The 26679-nt window shown below is 40.9% G+C and overlaps 8 protein-coding genes across 8 annotated transcripts; 3 read left to right on the top strand and 5 right to left on the bottom strand.

Moving 5' to 3' along the window:
* Positions 1-1680: 1680 nt before the first annotated feature.
* On the bottom strand, positions 1681-2699 carry FOBCDRAFT_297762 (uncharacterized protein; the record flags this gene model as incomplete). Its single annotated transcript, XM_031187543.3, has 3 exons — positions 1681-2354; positions 2413-2440; positions 2583-2699. Coding segments are annotated over 3 exons (819 nt in total), but the record flags the coding sequence as incomplete, so codon positions are not given.
* Positions 2700-6289: 3590 nt separating this feature from the next.
* FOBCDRAFT_230514 (uncharacterized protein) lies at positions 6290-7460 on the top strand. The gene is made up of 2 exons (XM_059609836.1): positions 6290-6402; positions 6460-7460. The coding sequence occupies exon 2, from the start codon at positions 6468-6470 to the stop codon at positions 7185-7187; it is 720 nt and encodes a 239-aa protein (XP_059467801.1). The 5' UTR covers positions 6290-6402; positions 6460-6467; the 3' UTR covers positions 7188-7460.
* Positions 7461-12198: 4738 nt separating this feature from the next.
* FOBCDRAFT_50698 (uncharacterized protein) lies at positions 12199-13036 on the bottom strand. Its single transcript, XM_031187545.3, has one exon. The coding sequence runs from the start codon at positions 13018-13020 to the stop codon at positions 12424-12426; it is 597 nt and encodes a 198-aa protein (XP_031034810.2). The 5' UTR covers positions 13021-13036; the 3' UTR covers positions 12199-12423.
* A 779-nt stretch (positions 13037-13815) lies between these two features.
* FOBCDRAFT_142361 (uncharacterized protein) lies at positions 13816-13983 on the top strand (the record flags this gene model as incomplete). The annotated part of the gene is given in 2 exon segments (XM_059608142.1): positions 13816-13873; positions 13892-13983. Coding segments are annotated over 2 exon segments (150 nt in total), but the record flags the coding sequence as incomplete, so codon positions are not given.
* A 1330-nt stretch (positions 13984-15313) lies between these two features.
* On the top strand, positions 15314-15625 carry FOBCDRAFT_141360 (uncharacterized protein; the record flags this gene model as incomplete). The annotated part of the gene is made up of 1 exon (XM_059608125.1): positions 15314-15625. A coding segment is annotated over one exon (312 nt), but the record flags the coding sequence as incomplete, so codon positions are not given.
* Positions 15626-19326: 3701 nt separating this feature from the next.
* On the bottom strand, positions 19327-19818 carry FOBCDRAFT_142227 (uncharacterized protein; the record flags this gene model as incomplete). The annotated part of the gene is made up of 1 exon (XM_059608139.1): positions 19327-19818. A coding segment is annotated over one exon (492 nt), but the record flags the coding sequence as incomplete, so codon positions are not given.
* Positions 19819-20294: 476 nt separating this feature from the next.
* FOBCDRAFT_278674 (Alpha/Beta hydrolase protein) lies at positions 20295-21475 on the bottom strand (the record flags this gene model as incomplete). Its single annotated transcript, XM_059611554.1, has 2 exons — positions 20295-20898; positions 21432-21475. 2 exons carry the CDS (start codon positions 21473-21475, stop codon positions 20295-20297), a joined length of 648 nt encoding a protein of 215 aa, XP_059465699.1.
* Positions 21476-22843: 1368 nt separating this feature from the next.
* Positions 22844-23457, bottom strand: FOBCDRAFT_278673 (uncharacterized protein; the record flags this gene model as incomplete). The annotated part of the gene is made up of 2 exons (XM_054706667.2): positions 22844-23044; positions 23095-23457. 2 exons carry the CDS (start codon positions 23455-23457, stop codon positions 22844-22846), a joined length of 564 nt encoding a protein of 187 aa, XP_054562642.2.
* Between the last annotated feature and the right edge of the window lie 3222 nt (positions 23458-26679).

The following is a 26679-nucleotide window of genomic DNA, read 5'->3' as shown; positions in this document are numbered from 1 at the left end:
CTTCGAAGTGCGAAATTGAGCCTGGTTGGCCTCCTCAGCCGGAGTTAGAGTTCACAGCTGCATATCAGGCTTATATATCACACTTTCTGGGTTAAGAGGGGCAAGCGAAGCTCCTCTAAAAACCCCTTAGGATATTACTCTTTATTATAACGACTTCGAAGGCGGCATAGAGGTCAGGAAGAACTCAGCCTTCAATAGATAGGTTATAGAGAATCTGATAAGTTACTTTATTTTCCAGTTATATGCCTTCTTCAGCGGCCTAAAGCATCTAGTATTAAGGGGCTAGCGCAGATGAGATAAATCAGCCGGTATTTATATTATAATAATCTTATTGTCATAGTGATACAACGTGCATAATAATCGAGTTGGCCGGACAAGCGAGTCGACCACTTCACCATAAGCCAGGTCCTTCATAACTGGTAATAGTAACCACAATGCATCCAAGCCAATGCAATCAATCGTTTTTGTCTTCCCTAGACACCTTTAATTCTATCTGACACCTTCGCACGTTGTGTCTTATCTTACCACAGACACCCCATCGCCGTTGTTCTGTTTCTGCCTTCTGTTTGCGGACCCCATTTCCGTGACTTTCTCCTTCTAGCTGCACATCAGCAGCATTCTGGCCTTGTATGTATTGTCCCTGACCTGAAGTTAAACCTCTTACTTTTCTCAGACGTTTGTTTTTGACACCTCGGCGTCGATTGAGTGTCTCATCCTCCTCTTCAAGGATCTGCATCTCTGACCTCAATAAAACGCAATCTGATGTATGGTTCCCCGGATTCCTTTCGCAAACCGATCTATAGCATTCAAAATTGATGTCAGTGAGCTTCCCCGGTGTCTGGAGATTCGGGACTTTATGATTTCTGACTGTGAAGTTTCCTCAATCGGGTTTAGTCGGGCTGTTTGGCGTTTCAGAGATCCAAGGTGCCAGCAACTCATCGACCTCCAGGATTGGTGTCGGCGTACATATTTCTACACCGAGGTTGGAAATCACCCATTGCAGCTATAAGCACCACTGTAATTGCTCCGATAGCAGTTATATCCCAATCTTTTGCCCCGGACGAGATCGTTCTAGATTTTTCTGGTGTTGAAGCTTTGCAAGTGTGTGGGGACTAGTTTGAGGTGAGAAGTGACTGGGCCTTAGTTGATGGCTGGATAATGATCCCGGCGCAACGGGCTCGGCCATGCTGAGATAAGAAGGTGCGTGATAGAGAGTTCTTTTCGCGGATACCGGTCATCACTCAGCCGTGGTCCCTTTTTTTCTCGACTACTTTTGACCTTATGAGACAAACTTGGTCATTTCTTTCTCAAACTCCCCATATCTGAACATTGCGAATCCACAAGTTTTCTTGGCCATTTCTCGAAAAGCCTTGACGAGCACGAAGAGACCTAAAGAGATCAACACGGCGTAATGGCTTATTCGTATTTAAAAAGATTTATCAGATCTTACAGACGGATACAAGTCCTAGAATCGTGGAACATCAACCCGTACTTCGTCGGCTTGCTGCTGAGCAAACCCCCGCGAACTACTCCGCTATTCCTTGTGGCTCTGTTGGTAGCTGTTCCACGGATGAGTGGAAGCAAGGTCAGGCTCCCAAAGGGTCATAGGCCAAGAGTAAGATTGTAAATATAGAGCTCTCAAGGTTATGTAAAAGCCAAGTGCTATAATATTTCTTTCTCTTAATAAGCTGACCAAAGAGACAACGCAGCTCTGTTCTTCTCTTCAAGCAAAGTCCGCTCCATTCGTGCTATATCCTTCAACAAACGGTTGCATCTTAGGGTTGATAACTCAACCTCATTTTCTAGCTTGAGAATACGCTCCCTCGCAGCATCTAAGACCTGCCCCCTGCTCAGGTAACGGCCAGGATTGCCTGTAGCATCCTTGTCAACGTAATCGGGGTCTTGTGCCGTAGGCAGTACTGTGAGAAGATTCTCGAATTGAGCCTTAAGCCGGGTGCGATATTGCTTCTCTACTAGATTATGGCACTTCCTGGCATGTGCTTGGCTGTTTGAAGAAGCTGGGCGACCGAGCTTTCGATTTTTTGATTTGCGTGATGCTGATCGGAGCTGGATTTCGGGATCTTGACTTGAATTACTTCTGCTAAGAACCATCAAGCTTAATGACTTGTTGTCATCTCCAGCAGGAGACACTAGTCCGCTCGACTCCTGGTTCCGTGGCTCCATACCGGGAGCGTATGCGAAATGGTTCGAGGCCGTTTCAGTGCTTGTTTGGTAGGTCGTTGGCAGATTGGCTTGGAGTAAGCCAGAAGGTCCTAATTGAATCATAGTATTATTGAAGAAAGGCTCGGAATTCCAAGAATTGTCTGTATCCCACGTATTTTCTTCGATAATGGCTGTTGTAGAAGTCATGTGAGCGTCTGCTCCATGTCCCACCGTCAGGCATGAGCTTACCTTGTCCAAGAGAAAGATTGTGAGACATCTGCCGCCCAACATTAGCTCACTGGCCCCTCATAGCTGTAGCATTCAGATTTGGTAAAGGAACGAGAACACAAGATTGTCATCCAGGCCCATATAAGGGGGCCTTGCAGCGGAAGGCATAATGTAGCCATTGAGACTCTTACCTGGAACTGAGGTTTATAGAATCCTTGGGCAAAGATATCGAGGTCGTTGTGAGTTTCCAGGTTGGCTGTCTTGATGGCACAAGTAGTATTCTGATTTGGTGTGAAACGTATTGAATTTCCCAGAGGGGACGAACGATCGATCGATCCTCGAATTAGTCTGAGTTGTCACGTTTTCACCTGGCCTCATTGGCATTTTCCAAACGACCCCCACCTGTCTTTCGTAGGCAGTCCTGTTCACACCTAGGACGAAAACTCGCAACCAAGTCAACGTTACGATAGTGACCTATCACATGGTTTCTGGGCCGATAGTGATGAGTGCCGATTAATCGTATATCCCCAAGACAAGCGCTTGCTTATTCCCAAACTCAATCATGGATCGGCCCAATAATTCTCAGACTTCCTTATCAACAGTAAACCTGACAACGGGGCACCGGCACCTGCGGCCGACGCCGGGTGATTTATCCATAATTTCCCCATGACTAACAATAAGGTTTTGCTATTGATCTTCTACATCGGTACCGTAGTGGTCTGTTTACGGGATAAACAAGGATTATGTGGGCCCTACATCCTACACGGGGCAATATAAGCTTCTGCAAAGCCTGTGACCAACTTTGAATCTATCTTTCCGGCGTTCCTTGGAGTTAACGCTTACCTCGGCTTATCTCGGAAATCCTCAAGGTACTCTTATAGCCTGTGAATGTGGATAGGCTTAAGTCATATTGTAGTCTACTTTGTGGTCGTTTGCACTGTGGCCTTCGAAATAAGTGCGGATATGATCCATGAAAAAGTGACGGATGCGCGTTTTGATTGGTCGGTGCTTATGCTACACCTGGAATCCACATTTTGAATGAACCCCTTGCTGTTTTGTAGCAAGTCTGAACCAGAGCAGGTACAAGGGTGCAAGGATCGGGGCTTGGTTCTACCAACAGTTGAATGTGGCTTATGTAAAGGTCCCTCAACGGTCAAACCATTGAACGGCAGTTTGTCCAAGTTTCTGATAGACGACCACGCCCACAGATGACAACAACATGATGGGATGGGGTTTTCGGTCCTTTTCCTCGTCCCTTGCCTTGACTGGCATTGATTCATCTTAAAAGTCGTACTGTTAATATTTGATGTGGACTCGTAAGCAATTCTTAACAACATGAAATGGTAAGGGGGGGGGGGGGGGGGGGTGGACTGTTACATAATTAGGGTTCAGCCTCAAATCGCTCCGTTCGATCCGGGATGTTTTCACAATTGTTTGCAAAACTGGGGCTCGTTCTCTCTTTTCTCCAATGTTCTTGAAGACCCAATTTGTCTTTTACTATTGGACCACCTACTCATCGTCGTTTTTATCTTGGAAGCATCTGGCGCGTGGTAATGGAATGTGACAGTGGAAGCGACGCTCAAATTCATACCCGTTTTCGTCGATCGTGGTATCAAGTATGGTACAACCAACACCATAGCTCCATATACGAGAGCCACGACCTCATCTACGCCGTTTTTGGCCGACCTCCTAAGAGTTGCTGCGCGTGTCGCATTACGTATGTGTGTTTGCTCGCCGTCATGAGCTTGCGGTAGCCGGTGAACCTGTTTCCACGTTGATCATGCCGCCTCGATCTGATTTACGTGCTCCGTCAAACTCAAACCTTTGTCCAGCAATATTACGTGGGGGTTATGTGTCTCACGCGCAGAAATGGACCTGCATCGTGATTCTTCGTACCAGTTGCCCAAAGCTACTTAGCAGTACTTCCAGTCGGGATTCTTAATTATACGACTAGTAATTTATATATCGAGTTGTACGTTACGGTCGTTATGTTGAGCATATGGTCAATAGTGTTGTTTCCTTCTTCTCAGAGCTTACTGTGAGAAGGGCAGTTGACGAGGTTAAATACCGGAAGCATTGTGGTCTCCGAAGTGCTTCAAACTTTCAAGGTCCTGGTCGTTCACTTATGGCACTATCTACACCAAGGTTTCTCTTGCTAAATTGAAGAAATCTTGGAACATATCATGGGTACATACAAAAAGGGAGTTAACAGCCCAGACGTGAAATAACATAACCTACGAAGCCGACACAAATCTGCAATCAGTATATACTATTTCGTCACATCGCAACAAGAACATGGATAGTTTCATCAATCAATTCAAGGTTCAAGATGATCAATAACTTAAGGAACCTTTTTCTCTTTTTCAAGCGGGCGAACAGCAAAGGGGCGTAATAACAGCGGTATCATGAAAGGCTAAACGCCAGCGGCCAACATCATGCTGGGATATGATAACATTGGATACAATGTCAACAGGGGCCGCCACAATGCATACAGGTCCTTGTTTGCGTCGGGACTTTGAAGAGGGTCTCGGAGCAAAGGAGCGTGTGCAGATCTTAACTAGACACAGCTTCATTCCGTATCAGGCTCTAGAGAGTCAGTTGGTAGTGGAACCAGATCAACCGCAGGCAGTGCTGCAGGGTTATGTATGGTTCTGAGACACCAGTAGGTGGGTCGTTAAATGGAGCTCCCAGGCCCTTATCCGTCAGATCATGGGACGTCACAGGCACCTATTGGCTGCTTTTCCAAGCCACTTACAAATAAAGCATGGGCTTGTGAAATAAGCAATTTGTGTTAATACGAACGGCTTTAATCCGAGCTAACATTTGAAAAGGTTACTTTCTCGTGATCTGACCTCTATCATCATGATGCTTCCAGCGAACGACGTAATGTCTAAGTAGAGTTCTAAAACCAGCTGTCAAAGGACTTCCAACTTGTTCACAGCTGCCTCGTCTTTAAGCCACCCGCTTTCAGCTTGCTTTTGGTATCCCAGCCAGATCTCGCCTTTTATTACAATATTGAGCACTTGCACCTTCCGCTCCAAAACAACATGCTCTTTGTCAAGTCCAGGGCGGGGACTTTGGTTACTTGACTCTACTTATAAGCAGATAGTTTGTCAAAATTAGGCCGTCTAATGGGCCTATAATCAACTTCTAGCTGAATGAGGGAGGTATCCAGAAGTACTGCTGCTGCCTAGAGGTCCTGCCGCAAATCTGGGGAGACATATCAACAGTGCGAGATAAGAGTACCGTTACTTTACAGTCGGATAGGTACCTTAATACTGCGCTTCTGGAACCTAAAAAAATGTGTACACAGTGTTGATATGTACATTTGCATAACCTGTGGCTTTCTCTTACATACAAGGTTATTATATGAGGGGAAGCTGCAATTGCCCAATACTCACAATACCAGGGGACCAACTTAAACGAACGGCCGAAGTAGGAACCTTACTGATGCGTCTCGTCTGGTGTTACGGATATACGGGCGTCAAAGCTCGGTAATGAATGCTTGCTCTGACTAATGCAATGCTAAACCTAACAACCGTTGACACGGTAATATGACTTGTTGTTGGATGTTATCCATCATCGTATGATACAAAGAAACTTGACTTTGGAGGCTAAACCAATCATTCATAAGCCAACGGGGCATTTAAATAGCACAGAGTGCCCAAACCCCACTTAGTACGGGGTACAGTGAGCCCGTATAGACTTATTCGGCTTCCGTAGTGATCGTCGGTCTACTGGTGATATCAGGTCCCCAAAGGAACTTGCCGGTAGTGATGTGCCTGAACGTTAATAGCGCATAATCACAAGGTGTCTTTTTGTATCTGGATTGCTATGAAACCTTGCTCTTGGGTTTTGACCTTATATATACAAGTATCAAGCTCATCTCGATCCAGGTTTGCTTGCACCACAGACTATATTCCCAAATTCATGGTCCCCCCCAGTGACTACTCGCCCCCATTCGATAAGCACCTGTCAGAAGAATATTAGGCACCAGACGTCTTCATTCGGGTAAGGCTGAATATAAACCGTAATTAAGAGAACTGACATTGTTATTTACACATGTAGCACAGCTCATGGAGCCGCTCGCCCCTATTTTAGCTAATTCTACAGGGACTTATTGTATGGAGTCTTCTGTCGTTTCTGTTCCCGAAGATGGCGTTCCCCTCCCTCTCTTCCGAGACTTTATAGCACCTTCCTTTGAGGATCAAAGCTTTTCGAGTCTGTATCCATACCTCAATCAAGATACTGATTCTCTGTTCCACAAACAATGGCTTGATACTTCTTCGGCATTTCAGACAGACGCGAGCCTTGGCCAAACTCAAGAAACGAATTCAGAAGCTTCTCTTGTCGGTGGCAACCCTTTAAAAGTGCCGGATATAGACGCCACTGGATCAGCGAACAAGGTCAATTTTCCTTGTCACGGACCCATTGCCTCAAAACCAAGTCAGATGGAAAACACCAAGAACTTCACCATGACCAACCGCGGTCGTAAACATGCGACTAACGCTAAGAAGAAGCTTCCAGCCGCGCGAGAGCTTCACATACGTGAAAACAATCGAAAAGCTGCAGACAAACACCGTAACCGGAAACGAAGAGAAGTGGAAGGATTGGTCGCCCGTCAAAAGACCTTAGAAGCACAAAATAATTACCTTTATGCTTCCTATAACTCACTTAGAGTGGAGACTGTCAACATTAAGTGGCAGCTCTTGCAGCATACAGATTGCGACTGTGTTATGATTCAGCAGTACATCGAGAACGAGGCAAAACGCTGCCTGGATAGTTTGCTTTCCTGACATTCCTCCTCACCCTATATATCGGGATTAATGAGCGATCAGCAGCAGCAAGGAAGCGATGCCGGAGAACGTTCAGTAGCAACAAATCTGGGCGACGTCACCTGACATAAACCAGACGGATAATGGCACATTAAAATCGATATCAAGTACTGAGAATAGCGTATGTACGACGTTACTCTGTATGTTAGAACAATATGCCTTGGTAATGCCAGATAACGTCTTCTGTGAATAATATCTATAGTTTATATTAAGTTTCTAGCCCTTAGTCTATCCTCATGTGGCTTATATTATGAGTTTGATACATATATTTCTATGAAAAAATGCTTCAGTATATATAAGCGAAGATTAATGCTATAACTTAATAAGTCTTTATTTAAGTTAGGGTACTTTAAGTACTAATAATTAAGGTACTTAGTTATAATAATATTAACTTAATAAAGCTTTACCTCCTAAAAGATAATAAATATTTAAGTTATATTAGACTTTAAAAATACTAAAATATATCTTTTAAGACTAACTTATAAATTTAAAAAAAAATTATATAATAATTAACTAATTATTTCTTTAGTATTATATATCTAAGAAGGGAATTTTTATACGTTTAAATTATAAATAAATTAAATTATAATATACTTTTTTTAATTTAATAATATTTATAAATTAAAAATAATAATATCTTAGGCTTATATTTTATAATTATAGTTTAAGAGCTATTAATAATTAATATTATTAATTTTTATAATAATTATTTTTTTTTAAGATTATAAGTTAGCCTTAAAAGGTATATTTAAGTATCTTTAAAGTCTAATATAATTTAAATATTTATTACCCTTTAGTAAGTAAAGCTTTATTAAGTTAATATTATTATAATTAGCTGCCTTAATTATAGCCTAAACCTAGTTATATATAACCTAGCTAGAGAGCCTTACTTACTTTTTAGCTAGCCTTAATCTTCTTTTTATAACTTATTTTAAAGGTCTTTTATTAACCCCTATAGATACTATACTTTAATTATATATTATACTTTTATAATAAGTAATTTAATTTAACTTCTCCTTTTAATTATAACTACTAATAGTATTATAACTACCTTATTATAATACTTAGTATTTAAAAAAGCATATAGCTACCTAGGCCTAATAAGCCTTACTTAATAAAAGATTATAATATAATTTAAATAATTAAAAAAGCTCTTTTAAGTACTAAGTAAAGTAATTATAATAAGCTTTATATAATAGCTATTAAAATTAAAATAGCTTAGATAATTAAAGATAATATTAGTTATATTAAGCTAGCTCTTTTTAGCTATAAAGTCCTTTAGCTTATATAGGTATATTTTTATATCCTTTAGATTAATAAGGCCTTCCTTAATACTAAGATAAAGAGTATTAAGACTCTTAAATAGGTATTATATAAAGGCTACCTATAGAGGAGGTAAAATAAATTCTTAAAAATATTTTATAATAACTTATATAATAAGTAGCTTTATAATATTAGGAAGTAGATAATAAAAGTATTACTTTTATTAAAGGAGATTAATAACTTATAAAGATTAGGCTAATTATAATCTTAAATTATATTATAGAGATAAAGAGGATAATATATTATAATATTTAAAATAAAAAAGGGGTAATTATAAAGTTTTATAAGAAGAAAATTATAATAGTTAAGTTTTTAAATAGGTAAATTAGTTTATACTAGGTTTATATTTATAAATAATATAAGGCATAATACTAAGTAATATAAAGTATTATATCTCTTAATAATTAAGTAATATAGTTTAGGCTTATTAATATAAAGATGCTTTATTAATAGCTAGTAAGCTAAGTTTTATTTACTGCTAAATAAATATATATATATACTAGAGGTCTTTATAAGGACTAATAATATACTAAGATTAGTCCCTTTAGGACTAATATTACTTATATATCAGTCTATAAGACTATTAAATAAAAGTTATTAGTCCTTATCTTATTTATAAATTAAAGGTATTAGAAGGTTAGTTTAATATAAGGTAATAGGTTTATTTCTATAATTAGAGAAAAATAATAGGGTATATATAACATAACTGCTAGGGTTGTAATAAAAATATATTAAGTTTTATCTAAGTTTAATTACCTAAAGTTAAAGACTTAAAGTTATAATATTAGTATTAATAATATAAAAAGGGTTAAATAGATTATAAGATATAATATATAATAAACTTAATAAATTAGCTAAATATTAATATATTATTAATATAAATAAGAGAACCTTTATAATATATTATTCTAAGTATTATTTAATTATATTTATTCCTAACTTATATTTCTCTTATTATATTATCTTATAACTTAATTTAATTTATTACTAACCTGCTAAGTTAGCCTTAGGCTGCTAATATTTATAGTTTTTCCTTAAATATTAAAACCTTTTTTTCTTAATTTACCTTTTCCCCCCTCTTTTCCCCCTTACTTCCCCTCCTTTACCCTATAATAGCCTTTAATTCTTATAATAAAATATTTATATTATTAATTTAATTAACTTAACTATATATTTTAACTCTATAAACTATGCCTAATATAAATTATTACTACTGCCTAATATAATATTATTAATATAAGCCTGCTATTACCTTAATATACCTTAACCCTATTTTAAGTAATTAGCTAGGTCTTTTAATACCTTTATCTAGCCTATAATGTATTTAATAAGGGATATATCTTCCTTAATACTAAGGAGCTATATATAATAATTAAAGATTATAAGATTAACTTATAATATTAGTTATAATTTTTTAATATATAATAGGTATTTTCTTATAATTTTATAATACTATAGGAAGAAATATAAAATAAGGATATATTTAAACTTAAGCCTATTAATATTTATTAAAAGACCTATTATATAGTTATTAATTACTAAGATTAAATAATTATAACTAGGTTAACTATTATTAATAATAATTATGTAATAACTTATCTTATAATAAAAGTTAGGGTTTCTAGCTTATTTTAATATAATATTTTAAGGTTAAAGCCTTAATAGTAATTACCTTAACTAGGTAATAATAAAGAAGGTATTTAGCCTTCTAAGAATAAGGAAAATATTTTCTTTATACTTATAAATTAAGGCTACTTATTTAATTAGATCTTAAGGTTTAAGGCAGTAGTTATATAATCTGCTAAGACTTAATATTAAGGTTATTATATTTTTTAGTATAGTATATAATGCCTTATATTATATTATATTAAAAATAAATACCTTATTTTATTATCTTACTTTAAGGCCTTTAGCTTTACTTTATATATTATTAGACTGGTATTTTAACTTTTAAATAATATATTATAAACTTATTTTAAGTTATTTTAATATACTTAAAGTATTAAAAGTAAAATAGCCTTATTATTAGCTGCTAATATTTATAATAATTAAAAATAAATTAAATATAATAATATTAATAAAAAAGAAGGAAATTTTAGCTAATTTAACTATTTAGCTAGTTTATTTATTATTTATCTTAGTTAATTTAATTTCTAATTAAATTATATTAAAATATTACTTATAAATAAATATTATTTCTTTATTTAAAGTATATAATAGTAGTTACTATTATTATATTTAAATATATAAAATATTTATATTACTTTTCTTAAGCTAATAAAACATAAAATAAATATATATATTAATTGTATTTTATACTTTTAATTCTAAGAGTTATAAATATATATATTAGCTCTTATATTTTAACTTTAATCTAAGATTATAATATTAATATTTAAAACTTTTTATTATAAAACTTTCTATTATAAAACTTTCTTAATCTCTAATATATATATAAAGAGAAAAAATTAAGCTTAGTTAATAATAAAACTTACATTATTATCTCTTTCCCTGCCTAGCACCTTACAGGGCTATGCAGGCTAATATACATAAGTGGGATAATTTCTATTAGCTCTTAGGCTTAGGGGTCCTATGCTTAGATATATTCCGATTCGTAGTCTAAATGCCGATACAAAGCCTGTGTTGAACCGGTTATTGTATAATTGTCCTTGATTGAACTGTCTGATTATCTCTGGCCTCTTGTTGCCCCTCATTTTTAGGCTCATTGACTAAGGCTAATCCTATTTGAGACTCCTTCTAGTCAGGTGATCGGCTTCCTCTTTATTCTGAGGCTCGTTTAGGCTAAACCCCTTGCGGAATCACGTAATCATGCTCTGTTACATAGTACCGCCGGTTCAACAGCCTGTGTGCCGGCTAGAAAGGGTTGGTGGGGAATTGGGTACTTTGCTGTCACAGGCCTTATCTTTCTGTTCTGGCCAGCTTATATGGGTAGGGTTACACACTTGGCCAACATTATCACATGTGATGGCTAATCACGCAAAAGCAAAACTGGGCTCCAAATATTCTTAACGCGTCTGTCGAACCAAAGTTAGGGCTTGATATCACATGTAAGGACTCAAAGGTTCCTCGGGACTCATGGCCTGAGAGCGATGTTAGTCGACCAACAGAAAAGGATGGTCGAAGGGGGCAGGCAGATCATGAGCTTGGAATGCCAGTCCGGTACCAACTGCTATGAAAGCGTTTTGTTTTCGGCCGGCTGTCACAGAATGACGTAGAACCTTGTCAAACCCCGATAGAAAGTTTAATTCTGAGGTCGAAACACGTTCCAGGCCCATCTGTGCTGGCTCTTCTAGCATCTTGTATTCTTGTTTAGGTCAACTATCTTTAGCCCCACATTTGACACTGTAGGGACGTATCTCCTCTTTCTTAATGAGGCTTAGCGCATAGCCACAAACTGATTTCCTCCAACTTTATGCTGGGGATCAATGTCAATTCAATTGCGAATTTGTATTCCTCACAACCCATTAACTATTCATCATTATTCACAAAAATCCCATATCTTGACAGATCAAAGGCCTGATAGAGCTCTCCTGATGTCTCGATCAAGCCAGGTCCTTTCCCAAAATTGGTTATCAGCTGAAAACAAATGACTACTGAGACACAATGGTCTAACAGAAGATGAGACGATGAAAAAGCCGAAAGGGGACGCAGTACTGGCCATAATCAGATTTGCGATCGTTACAAGTCGCCTAGAACAGCCATGACCTAAACTACACCAACCTGACATCATTTAGTCGATAACACTAACCAACAACCCCTGACGCCCTGACAGAGCCAATGGCAGGCATTGCTTCAGCCGCCGAAGATAAGAAACTGAACTCTGGGAGGAATTGGTCTTCAAGTTGACCTGCTACTATCTCTGCACGAGATGGTCCACGCTGGGTGGGAGAATTGAGTTGTCAAAGGCCATGGTCGTAGGATATGGCTTGTTGCTCACGGTGTAGGTCCAGTCGTTGTAGGTCCAGCCGTCGTAGGTCCAGCCGTCGCAGGTAAAGGGATCATTTGGAGGAGGGTCTATTGGGATTTGTGGCATTGGAGAGCCAGTCGTTTCTGATGACACTCTTGTAGTAGTGGTGGCGATTGGAAGTATTCCTTCCCCCAATACCCGGGGCGCAAATCCTCTTGTTGATGCGTGCGTCGACGATTCGGATCTTGTGTCTGGAGCAGGTTCGCTCGTGGTCAAGTCAATGAGATGGCAGCGAATAGTTGAGCCTAGCGAATCGAGCACCCCTAATAATTTATCCCTTTCTTTTGTAACGTTGCCCAGCTGATCCATCAATGAGGTTATTTGCGCTGGGGTGTCGTTTTGTCGTAGATTTTCAACCATGCTCTCGAGCTGCGCAATGCGACTCTTTGTCCTCTCACGAGCTGATCTCTGGGCCTTGCGATCGACTTCCCGCTTCTTGAGCCGGCGGGCTTCGGCCCTATTGCGCTTGGGTTCATCGTACATGGTGACCGTCGTCAGGGATGGAAACCGAAGGAAAAAAGAGCCAAAGTCGGAGTCGTGTCTCGGAACGGAGGCAGATGGAAAGAGGTATTTATAAGGGTAAATCGGTGGAAGAGGACCAACAAGTTTTTGATGGGCTGCTCATGCCAGGGAAAATAACTTCAACTTTAAGTACCGAAGCAGCAAACGGGATAACGCCGAGATTTGATGGTGGTGTCATCTACTAAAAGCCATGATAACTGATACCTAATAACTGGCACACAGATGCATTTTACTGCCCTTGCAATCGAGCTCATTGCCTTATTATAATCCTGGATGTCTTACTACCCAGCCTGCCTTGGAACTCATTTGCATATACGGCATGACGCCCGAGGGTGGACTTCGATGTCGCCTCCCTTATGATGTCTCCATTGCAAGTCCTTTCTAGGCATCAGGTGGTGCTGATATCTCATTATCCGTGGGGCCACTGCGGGTAAAGGCAGTCCCAAGTCATTCTTCACTGGTGCCAAAATGCCCCACAACTTCGGGTTCGAGCTCGTAAGTAGGCAAAACCCTGTTAGGTTCAGTAAGAGGGTTGCGAGCGCCCGTGAACCCATCTCAGATCGTCAAAAAGTCGATCTAGCGAGATTAAATTAGCTCTTATAGGCGTCGTTCATCCAGCTATGTGAGAATGCGACTACGCAGGTTCATAAAGCCTTCCAACGCAGAGAACACCATCTCAAGAAGCACAAGCAAACGTGAGCATCCCATAGCTCCCAGCGGCGGGCGCTTTCCCCCTGTGTAACACCCAACAACTCTCATGGCGAGGGTCCTAACCAATTCTTTTATGAGTTCTGCGGAAAGAACCAGCTCAACCGTTAAATAACCTCTACAGCCACTGCACGGCCCAACGGCAGCACCCGTAGTATCCACTTCATGCTTGCAACGGCCCCTGTCATCGATCAGGAGGAGCGCAGTCGTAAGTAATGAACCACTAAACACTGATCATCATTGGCGCGGCTGCCTAATGCAATATTGGGCATGATGCATGGTTTTTGAGACAGGAGCGTGAGGAGCCTTCCATATGTACCAGCTGAGACATGGCAATAAATTTGCCGCCGCGTCTGCGACAGAGTCAGGGGTAAGAAGAATTTAATGAGTTGCACAGTCTATTTCCAAAATTGCCAAGCTCCACCCCTGTCTAGACTCTTAGAAATGCCTCAGTACTCGCCAGAAATGTCATGTGATAATTTGCTTCACCATGTCGACATTTTGTGCTATTGTGTGATCCCGAGTAGAATGAACACGAACTATGTCTTACTATTTCTTGGTCTATGGGAAATGACCGGACTGTCGTTTAGGGCTCAGAGAATTCTCGACCGTGGGCGCGACTACTTCCCCATGATCTGATACGTATACGGCACAACAAAGCAAGGCTTTACACTGCCTCAAAGGAACAGGGATTATGCTATCGATGTTTAAATGGAATCTGGTGATTCACCTGATATTCTCTCTATCACTAAGAGATGAGGTAGAAGAATACAATGATAAGAATGCAGTTTAATTTGTGAAAGTCCAGGTGTACATACATACAGCCCAGCCTCGAATTTACACTCAGCCGTACGGAACTGCCTTGTTGCCAATACCCTCGCCGATGTCTCAAAACGGCACGCCAATTCCGAAGGGGAATGGCATGTGATTATCCGCAGTCCCACTTTTGGAACCCGGGTTATTTTGAGATAAGAAAAGGGTTGTGCATGTAGGGACTGAGTTGCGCCTCGTGGGCCCAGGTGTAAGTGGCATCATCTGCGGAAATAAAGGTTCCTGTACATTTGTAAACACCCATGGCTTTATTTAATTGATTCAGATTCGGCATATCCAACAACGACAAAGGTCCCGTAATTAGCCACTCGCATCTTTTTCCCCATCGTCTCTAGTCTAACTATTATATTCTCAACTAGCGCAGCCCGTCAATTCCCTCGATCCTTTCCTTTACTAGCTCGTTCGCTAGGTTATCCAAGACTTAGGAAATAGCAATCCACTCACCCAAACTTCAACGAGATCCTTCGACGAGCCGATCCATGCATGCCCAAGGATTTAAGGCCCAGGCACTAATGAACAAAGACGAGGAAGCACGGTTAGTTCATACTGGCAGTAATGGCGTGATTTCAATCTCCCTTCACTCATCAACTAAGTAGAAGGCAGTCGTCACAACTATTTAACTTTGTCCCCCGAAGAACACATCAATGATTCTCTGCCAACCCATGCGCCTAATGGGCGGCGTGCAAATGAATGGCCAGCAATTGATTCTTCCATATTATCCTGGGCGCAGTTGCCTAACAGAAAGAGAGCGGTCCTAATAGGCGTCAACTATCTTGGTACTCGGGGCCAGCTACCGGATTCGAACGTGAGCGGATTGGCATGCCTATTAAATCAGAATTATGGGTATCGCGAGGAGGACATAGTAATACTCACAGACATGCAGCAGCGACCGACGAGTCAACCCACCAAAAAACAGATTTTGCTGTCTATGCACTGGCTAGTCAAGGATTCCCGGGCTGGAGACCATTTGCTGTTCTATTATTGTGGTATGTATCCGTTAACACGTTGGTCTGTTCTGTTTAGCTAATTTGTGAAGGCCATGGTGACTTGGAGAGAGCACTTGTACCGCTCGACTTTCGAGAGAACGGTTTCATCAGAATAACAGATCTCCAAGATATCATGACCTCGCAGCAAATTCCTGGAGTACTGATGACGATTATCGTCGACTGGTATGGCCATGAGAGCAGTATGCAAGAATGGTTCGGCATCCTATAGCTTACCTGTTAGGGTATGGATAGGTCTAGACCTTCTCTTGTATTCGTACCTTTTTTGTTACACTTATTTCAAGAAGGTAGCCTAGTCTTGGCCCATCATTTAACAAGGGCACTGTAACTTCAGCGTCTCTCCCACATCTGTAAATAAAGAGGTATAATGCTCGGTTAACAAGGATTTCGATATCATCTGCAAGTTGTGTGTGTAGAAAAGCAATATTTCATTTAGAGGAATTACGGCCCGTACCGGTCCCGCTGAGAATCAATTCTTATCAATCGCCACTGAAAGATTGATACCGGTGTATTCCCACCACAACATGTTCTGATGCCTACAATTGGGCATTTGCTAGCCTAGGCCTAATGTGGCTGCAGCTGGCCAATAAAGCGAGCTTTATTAGAGAGCGTTCAACAAGGGTTGCCATCAAAACCAACAACGGCATTAGACCGATGCAGTTTCCTCTTTCCTCCCCAAGGAGCTAAGGTATCTATCATGTCAGAAAAAGCCTTGAGCGATGGACGTTGTGAATTTGGGGCAACGGCCTTTAAACCAAGGCTATTTATAACTTTTCGCTATGAATCGAAATAATGTCGATAGGGTGGGTCAACTAAGCAAGCTAAGTTGGGCACAAAAAGGTGGGACAGCACAAAAGTGTGGGACAACCGAAGGGCTTGATTTTTGGTGCGTTTGCAGCATTTTCAGTTCTTCAACTCTCTCAACAGGTCGGAAAAAGTAAAAATTCCTAGAGTTATAAAACTGAAGCTTCTCGTGATGACATGTTTACTACTGGCCGTATGCGGCCAGGCGAAATGACTGCCGCGGTGCCTAAACGGCTCCTTGATTGAGAACGACTTCTTATGTAATTGCTATGCCATTAGGGGGGTTCTAGTTCGTCCTGAAGAGCCTGAATGGCCTCCAAGGCAACTGTCTTCTCTATTATGCGATTCATAAAGGCATTATTAATTCGGGCTTGGTGTTAAAGCGGGTATGGTGTTAAGGGTATCGTTGGAACGGAGGACTCGTAGTCAGGCAGGTAGGGCAGTAATGAGGCCATCGCGAGATCCTCTTCATTAGATAAATCGATATTTCCATCTTCATCTTCATCGGTCAGCGGTTATGGGAGGGTAAAATCGACGGTATCATCGCTGCAGAGAAGTTGTAATAAATCTATTGCCGAGAGGGGCTTTGCTAAGCCGGCTTCGCGAATAGCCTCACTGGCTTCCAGGGCGAGCTAGGTATTAATTATAAAGAAATCCTCTTTTTCTTTAAGTTAAAAAGCCATCTCGGCTCTTAAGGAGTTATAAGAGGCATATTTTATATTCTTTCTGGTATATTTAAGCTACTATTTAAACTGTATCTTCTTTCTAATACTATTAATAATAACCTCCTTATTTTCTTATTACTAAGCCTTTATCTTTTTTACTTATTAAATTATAAAAATTAAAAGTTTTAAAGTTATAATATTTATAAGATCTTATTTTCTGCTTTAATAAGCTTAGTATATTAATCTTAAAGCTTATATGCTTATATTATAAATATAATTTCTTTAAGTATAATAGCTTTATTAATAATTTTTTAAATTAATTCTAATTACCTAAGTATTAAAGAAGTTAAAATATTATAATAGTAATTATTAATATCTCTTATAGTAATATATATTAAAGGAAAATAGTTTTCTATTAAAAGAAGTAAAAATAAAATTAAATTAATAGCCTTATAAGACTTTAGCTTCTTCCTTAGGAGATAATTAACTATAAGCTTATTAATAGGCAAGGAAATCCTTAACTTTTTAAATCCTATAATAATATAAGTTATTATAAAGCCTTTATTAAAGATCTCCTAATATTATAAGGATTTATATATAAAAAGAGAGGTATTTAAAGGGGGTTAAAGCTAATTATATATATCCTAAAAAAGCCTATAAGGTTATAGTAGTTAAGGCTTGATTTTCCCTTTTATAAAGCCTCTTATAGCCTTTTTTTAATATATATTCTTTAATTATTAAGAAATACTAAGATTTATTACTTAAAGGATATAAGTGAAATAAAAAAGGAGATAAATAATATAAATATTAAAATTTATATAATATTCTTAAATAGCAAAGGGGCTATAAGTAAAACTATTAATAATAAGTAATTATTATATAAGATCTTCTTTAGCCTTTCCTTTTACACTTAGGGGCTTATTATATAAAGTAGTAGTATTAAAAGAGCTTTTTACTTGCTTGTTAAAGCTAAACTATTCTTTAAATTCTAGCTGATAATATTATGTAACTGCAGATTTCTCCTAAGTCTGCCAGTTGAAGTCTCTTGCCCCCTTGAGACTTATCTTGCTATTGTAGAATGCTGTATCTAACTGGGCAAGCTGTATCTCGGGATCTCCTTTAATATTTGCCTACTTAAGTGTTAGAAAGGCTTTAAATATAAGCTAAATAGGAGTAGTTTCTTCTGCGGCGTTGCCAGTACTAATCAGTCTCTTGAACTTCTGGGGAAAATCCTTAGTTGCAGTCTTCTTAGTAGATATGACATAGCATTGTACCTGCTATTGCAGTATTCTGACTCTAATTCCTCCTTAATTAGCATTCTAATAATCCTAGGTGCTAATTCTATATCTTATAATAACCTCAGTAAGCCTTTTAAATAACTACTTTATCTCCCTTATGCTGGTTTCTTTATACTTAAAGTAACTGGCTTTTTTCGCCTTTAAAATTTTTCGCCTTTAAAATTAAGATATTAAGCTTAGGATAATTATTACAGAAGCATCTATATAACATCCTTCTAAGCAGCATGGTATTAGAATTATAGCAGCTTTATATTATATTTGCTATATCTTTATAATTGTGCTTAGGGGCCAGAAGACCGGGCTTCTGTATTTAAGTAATTAATCTTATAATAGCCTCTTCTTCGTTGTCTAAAAGGAGTCGCGGCCGGCCCTTATTGGCTTAGGAACGTGCTTGAAATTGAGAGTATTGGCCTCTTCAAGCCTCTTAACCATACGTGCAACAGATGGTTTCTTAGAGCCGGGCTGGCGCTCAGTCCCTGGCCTGCATAGAGTACATCACGGCCGGCGTGGTGATCTGTCTCAACATTGTGTCTAACCTATTATGCATGTAATGCCACGCTCCGCCGTTATAGTATTCTTCTTGAGCCCACATAATCGTCTTTGCGTTCCTGTATTAGTCGAGTGTGGATTTTACCTACGCCTAGGGGAATGGATGCAGCTCCTTTTTTCTTATGGTGGCCATATTCTTAATTCCTGCCGTTTCTCTGTGCTTTTGGATTGCCGCATATACTCAACCGGCACATATAATAACAGGCTGAATGGCTTTTGGGTCGTCGAGGGAGTGGCCGTACTCGGGGTCTATGATGACCGATTGGAAGGCTGACGATTCGTTAAAGTCAGCAATATCAGAACGAGTCAACGGGTGGTGAAGAAGGGATTTCGAAAAGAAGCTTATAAAGACTATTCGCAAATTAGTTAACTATGATTCTAAACACACCAAGTTCTCTTGTTGACTACTCAATTAAACACTTCGAACTGAGATTCCCACATAACGAGCGAGTTTGGAGCTGCCAGCGTTCCGCCGTACTTGAAGTCCAAGGCACCGAATTCACTCAGAGGCGAGTTCTCTACCTCGAAGCGTGCCTGATCTTCGGCAACATTGTTGAGGGGGACTAAGATTCGCCAGTGGTCTGGTGGTGCAAACCGCATAACGTTGCCAGAATGTTCCTTGTTGGACATCCTGCCTGTAGGGCGCATAAGATGCTTCTCGAGACACAAAGTTCCAAAGGCCAGTGCTTCTGCAGTGGACCAGTCCACGACCCCGATATGCACAGCATTCCTTACGGGACGTAAGGAATGGCTCCAGGGTACTATGCGGCAGGAAGCCGTTGGGGACGCCCGCTTAATTGTCGATTCATCGACGGTCGTAGGCAATGAGGGTAGCATTTCGTCGCTTAGACGTTCGGGGGACTTCAGATTCTGCCATAGAGCTGTGAACATCTCCCTAGATAACACAAACTCCCTGCTGCTGTCGTAAATATCATTAAGGTAGGCCTATAAACTCTCGCTCAAGGTCATAATTTCCCCACTAGTAAAAATGCCCTCCGACACCAGCTTTGGGATGTACTTCTCTAATATGGGCGTTTGTGCAGCAATCTTCTGGTATATTAGAGGCTGGGTGAAGCTAGGCTAGTCGAACTCATTGTGACCAAACCTCCGGTAGCAAATGAGATCCACCATGCAATCTCTGTGAATTGTAGCTCGCCAGTCTACTGCCAGTTTGGAGAGGAAGACTGATGACTCTATGTCATCTGCATTGATGTGAAAGATAGGGGCATCCGCAACTTTAGCAATATCCAAGGCATAGAGTGTTGACTTAGGGGCGAGATAAGGTCAATGTGCTCGTATGATCGGTATGTGGCAATCATGTCCAAGCTGCGCCAGAGATGCCAGTTCGGGGCTGTGTCGACGTGGCCGCCGGGCGTCTAGTAGTAGTCGTAGGACTTCTGGTAAAACACAGGCATCTCTGTCGATACGTCGGCAGCAGTGTTGGGGAAAATTCGAGTCAGGTTGGGCTTTGCACCCATGGCCTCCTGTATGCGTTGCCTGCCTGCCTCTTTGAGCTGGCTCTCCAGAGTTAGAAGCATCTCTGCATCATAGCTGCCGAACCCCTCAGAGTGTAGTGTCCCTAAATCGATTCCACTAACAGTCGCCACAGCCTTCATGCGCTTGTCGGTTTGGGCTGCGAAAGGTACATAACCTCCTGAAGCGCATATACCCAGAACACCAATGCGATCGGGGTCCACGATGTCCAGGGTAGAAAGATAGGTGACTGCGTTTCTGACATCCTCAGCCCGTTGGTAGGGATCCTCTAGGTATCTAGGGAGACTCCCGCTTTCGCCCTGGTAAGCAGCATCAAACGCAAGCGTGACAAATCCGGTGCGTTCCGCGATGAGTCGCGCATAGAGACCAGATGTCTGCTCCTTCACACCGCCATGCGGATGGCCTGTCACGATAGCTGGTCGTGATGCGTTGCCGGTAGCGTTGTTGGATGGAGTGTATAGATGCGCAGCAAGAGATATGCCGTTGCTATCGAAATGAACCCATTCAGGTTAGAGATCGGCGGCAACCAGTTTGCCCAGGGCCAGAAAGGCCACTGTGGATAGGGAGAAAGCACCTTTCCAGCCTAGCATGTTGCTCAAGGTAAGAGATGTCAAAAAGGGAAGAGATGATATGTCAACGTGATACTGTGAATCCGAGATAGCTGCAAAGGGTACCGGCAGTTAATTGTGTACTTATATGCAATGCCGTCTAGAGCACGGAGAAAATCGGCGTAATCTTGTCATCGTCTTTCAAACAAGCTTTGTTCGTCATGAAACAGATGTAACAAGAGTTACCACTGTATAACCTATGATGAAGAGTCATTTAGCTCGGCCACACCTCGGCTTTGGGATAGGGACAAGTGATCCATCCCATTATAATCACCTACTTCGCACCAAGCTCGCCTGTCCACGGCTACAGGGGTGTCGTCGTTAGGTCATAGCTCCTGTCAGGGACAGGTAATTATGAGATTGGCCAACTTGCGACGATACAATACTTACGAGTTCTGCCGCGTCACTTACTGGTACGTCCCGTTGAAGACGAGTTGCTCACTGTCAGGAGACATTCAACTCTAGGCAGGCTTGTGCCGCAGGTTAAGTGATTGAGTGGCCGAATTTACCATGCTCAATTAATTCTCAGCAAAAATCGCATCAGAATCGCGTTACATAGTCACTCGCATAAACTTGGGAGGCACGATTATAGCAAACCTCATAACATCAACGATTTTTGGGCTTTTTAATTACTACTAGCTTTCTTAGGGGCCAAGGACTATCTTTCAAGGGAACTTGAATACCTAGTCTAGGGTGTTTGATGTCAGTCTGTTCGGGATCATGGATCTGCTCTCGATGTCATCGTACACGTCTCACTCTAATTAACCATCACTAATCGGCGTCCACCTAGACTTGGACTCCCACTGGGGAGATCGTTCTCATGCCCATTATCTAAGCTGTCAGCCTGATCTGAGCGAAGTACAGGTCAAGAAATTCTCCGTCTTGGCTTTTTCGGAGATAGGGTAAGGGATCTAACTTAGAAGCAGTACCCTAGCGATATCAGTTGTTAATCAGCGCAAGACCCATGATATACATATCGAATTTATCCTGATAGGAGCTCACTATAGACAAGGGCCTACATGGATTAATGTGCTTTGATGGCTCTTAATCCCCTTATCCTTGAGACCGCTAAAGCTTGTGACTTTCGTGCCTCTAAATGACGAATCGATTGCGTAGGATACTTGTCCCAAGGAGATAAGAATAAGATGGCCGACGCTACTGCAGGTGGTTGACAGCTGCATAAGTCCCTCAAGAGCCCCACATGCTACTTGCAAGCCGCAAGGACCCATGCTAATGCAGATTTATGACAGACGCATAAAGTTCATCACCCCACCTCACACACCACACAGATCACGAGGAGTAACAGGCTAGGCAGCGTACTGGCTCGGCAACGAACCCTTGTGCCGCTCGGCTAAGCAGATCCAGATCGCACTGCTGCACGCCTTATAGCAGAAGATTTATAGACCTCTGTAAGAAGCCCCTGGGCGGCAATCTGATCCTGCTCAGGCCAGTTCCTGGGCCTTGAACTGTAAAGAGCACTGTGTATGGACCTGGCACGACAACCAAGATAGACATAGCCAATGCGTAGTTCCGATAATACAACAATTTATCTAAATAAACTCGTACTATATCGCTGGTACAGAGTTATCAATCCCCTCAAGACCCTCTGGAATATTCAGTTTCCTTTCCTTTGTAGTACTTAAGGCTAAGTCCCTGATGTTCTGATTAGTAGATGCGATGCCTGGAACAAGCAACTGGTCATCAAGTTCCAATCCTGCCATGATCCCATTGTCCCTACAGTCTTGCGATAATGAAAGAAAAGAGGAGCTCCTAATCCATATCTTCCCGACCTGAGCGTCCTCTCGGATATCTTACCTTCATCATCATAGTAACTCGCGAAGAAAGCCTTCTCGAAGTCTGCAGAGCCTGATAATTGTACGGATCCACTCATCCTCAGACACCTGAGATGTCTCAACCGTGGTAACGCCTCGGCGTAGAGTTTCAGCGATAAAAAAAGCAATATGCTTGGCTTGTTCGTTGAGAAGATGCTGGAAGTTGGGGGCAAGTGCAGACTGCGTGGTGCTCTTGATGAAGTGGTTCAGAAAGTTACCGGTATGGATGCCATGCAAGGTACGCAACCCATCTTTCCAATGTTGGTTGAGGATGACCCCATTTCGACCCCGCACGTCGAGATGAAGACGATTCCTTTCTCTGTGATTCTCTCTACTCCTCTGCCCTCTGTGTCTACGAGTGTGACATTCTGGCGCTTGAATGTGGGCAAGTAGGCGTTATGGAAGGCGGATCGCTTACACATGTAGTTGTACCAAGGTTTAAGAGCTTCGGCGGTCTTGTGGTCCTTGACGGTGGCATCGACGCGTCTTCGAATTTGGTCCATCTTGTTGAAGTTGGCAGTTTGCGTCTCCTTTTGAATCATTTGCGTCAGGGCGACAGGATCTGCAGCCTTTTTGGTCTCCGCAACCATCTTCGCGTTGACCATGATCCTGGCAAAACTTTCAGTCCAGCCGTCGGCGACCAGGTCCTCTTCAACTTAGGCACCTGCTACCAGATTGTTAAAGTTGTGCATTCGGTCCTGTTGAGAGCCTTTCTTGAGAGACTTTGACCATTCAGGATCTGTTAGCTGGTCCAGTCGAACGTCAATGGAGGAAGGTGTACGCTGGAACGCGTAAAGATGCTTCGAATGTTCCCCTAGATACGTATGAGGGAGTGTTTGTGTGGGGAGAAGTAGATGGACCCGAGACATCAAAAGCATCCACGGTACTCTATAATTCAATCCAGTGGTCCTGTACGGCATTTAGTGTAGCTCATATACAGTTGATCCATATACAAAGTTTCAATGTGGGGAAGCCCGTAGCCGTGCCCGGGGAACAATGCCGGCTAGGTATGAATGCCAGTGGGACCGCTACCCCGCCTCCAGGCCAGGTTAATGACGAGCATATTCACCATCGATCCTGAGTCGGGCAAATTATTGGGGGATGGATTGAGGAAGAACCAGGTTTAGGGCTAGGTAGCCGGGTGAACAAACACCAAGGCTTCTACACTTTAGTGCAAGGGATTCGGTTATGAAACTCACGGCCGGGCCGGTTGACTTCCCCACACTTATGTTATGTTATATTATATATATTTTTCGTCCGGGGGCCATCGGCCTCGAAAGGTCCCTTGCTGGGGCACAGGACGTGCTGAGCTAAACTATCTACAATCGCTGCCGCACGGGGACTCGCCCAAATCATCTGCAAGGCCTTTTGGATCGGAGCCTTATACATGCTCGAGCTATTTTCGTGCTCAATGTCCCCAAAAGGCACCTCTCTACTCGCAGCTGCCACTATAGTAATTGCCGCTGAAGCACGTGCTACAGGACATCAATACAACTGATCCTGGCAGAGCCTCCGTCCAGTAGCGCCTCCATCTAGTTCATCCAGCATATCATCGGCTGCATGTTCGATTCATTTTGGATATGTGCTGCATCTGGTGTGATCTTGGACGTACAGTATGACAGATGCTTACTGCCAAGACCTGTCCGATAAACAAAATCCATGCTTCAGTAAGCATTTCAGTTCAGGATAGGGATATCGGCTTCAAACTTATCAGCAATGACTGCAAGGATGGAGGATGCATTTGTTTCTGTGACCAAACGACCATGACAATGCCTCAATAACCTGACCTAATTGCTACATTAGCACGCCGTGAGCCTTTGCTTGATCGTCAAAATTTGACTACGGTTTATCTCTATTCTCAGGCCCCGGCAACTAATGCAGGAAATGAGTAGCATGATGGATGGCCATCAAATAAAATAGTTTGCTAATTTTTATCTATCTCTGTGACCCAGCGCTTGGTATCATTTCTTCATATTCCATAGCTCAAGATAGCAGGCGTTGAACATAGCCCTGTCTAGTTCCTTCGCCAGTCGTTTGCATATGTACGTCCAAAAGATGGAAAAAGGAGTGTTAAAAGCTTTAGATGGCTTCAATGATCGCTAGGGATGGGGGGGATTCTCTAGATGGTCGAAGTGGCCGTTCTCTGCCCCAGAGGCAAAAGCCGTAATGCAACAGATCTCTTAATGTAAAGATAATATTAGTATTACCACGTCAGCTGATACTGTGCGCAGCCTAATGTTATACCTTACAAAATAAGTCAAGCAAAATTTCAGCCTTAGTACAACAGAATAAGGGCTTAAGACAGTTCCTATCTACTTAATAGTTATAAGGCGTAAATACATCACAACCCACCCTAGATTATTTACAATATTAGTGTGTAAGTAACTTTAAAACTTCCTCTATAAAGAATTATATGGTGTTTATTCTAACGAAGAAACAAGAGCGTTGCCTATGATATCAGGGCATTCAAAATGGCCCTCGGTCCCGCAGCTCTCAAAGAGGCCGAAGAAGACGGGCTCCGTTAATTGAGGTATCTAATAATAGCCTTAACCGTAGGGTCACCCGCAGAAAGGCCGGTAGCAATAGGCAGTAAGGTTGTGACTGTTGTGATATAGCTATTTTTACAGGCAAGAAATGCCTGCGAAGGAAGTACTGTAATTTTACTAGATTATAATTGCATGATATCCCTGTCGACCCCTTACACGCGATGTATTTGTACATTATGACTGTGAAGAAGATACTCGTTGAACTCTCTCGATCTAGACGCCTTATCCCTAGTTCTATATACCAAAATCAATTGTGGTAGCATAGATTTATTTCATCCTAGGTGTCATTCGCAGGCTATTCTACTCATATCGTCTAAGAAATTAAGTAACCAAACTGTCATTTTGGAGTAATAGCGGCCACGCTACTCTGACTTTTTGCCTCCAAGAACAGCGTCTGTTCGAGTCATTTCCTGAGACAGACCAAGCTATCCTTACATTATCTTTGGCGGCAGCGGCAATAACAACAGGGCTTTCCATTATCACCTCTTGGGTCTAGCATAGCTCTCCCATTGGCTGCGGGTGATCTAGACTAAAAGAATCCAATATTGAAGTGTCCAAAGACCAAGTGGAAGTTGACTGATTATCAGATAGTTCACCTGTATCCATGGCCACCATCTTCTGACTTTTATCTTCCATTTCGTCATATTTTTCATCATTTTCACCCTCGTCTTCATTAATATCACAGTCACTATCTTAGATCTTATCCTTATACTCATCCTTATATTCCTCTTCATCCCTATCGTCCCCTTCGTCCTGGTTAATAGCAGGGCCTAAGCGAACATATTCCATAGACTGCTATATATTATTCTTCTAGAGCTCCTATAGAGCTTTAATCTAATAGTTTTGTTAATTAATATAATATAACCTTCTATGAAATCACCGGTGATAACTGAAATAATTAAAGTCAGAAGCAGATATAGCACTTAAGCTCTTTCCGGTAGATCCTCTCAGAGGATAAAATAATAAAAATAAATTACATATTAAATAATATATAAGTTATAATAGAAAATAGTAATAAGTGTTATTGTTTTTTACCTTAAAGTAATTAATTTAAATATAATAAGAGTTAGCTACTATGAATATAATATATTTTAGGTTTTAGGTTTTTTAATTTTATAAATATAATATATTTTAAGTAGGGAAATATATGGCCAAAATGATAGATAGTAATTAATTAAAAATAGGAAACATAATGCGTTTCTGCTAATAACTCTTAAGTAGCCTGACCCTACCAAATTTACAAGGCACGGCCCTACAAGGAAACAAATTAAGTTAGAAGAC

Source organism: Fusarium oxysporum, chromosome VIII, assembly GCF_013085055.1.
Source record: "Fusarium oxysporum Fo47 chromosome VIII, complete sequence".
Lineage (NCBI taxonomy): Eukaryota > Fungi > Ascomycota > Sordariomycetes > Hypocreales > Nectriaceae > Fusarium > Fusarium oxysporum.
The sequence above is the reverse complement of the archived record's forward strand: the minus strand, read 5'-3'. Positions and strand labels throughout refer to the sequence as shown.

Coding starts and splice junctions, on each gene's coding strand:
- FOBCDRAFT_230514 (XM_059609836.1), top strand. CDS start 6,468: ATGGAGCCGCTCGCCCCTATTTTAGCTAATTCTACAGGGACTTATTGT.
- FOBCDRAFT_50698 (XM_031187545.3), bottom strand. CDS start 13,020: ATGTACGATGAACCCAAGCGCAATAGGGCCGAAGCCCGCCGGCTCAAG.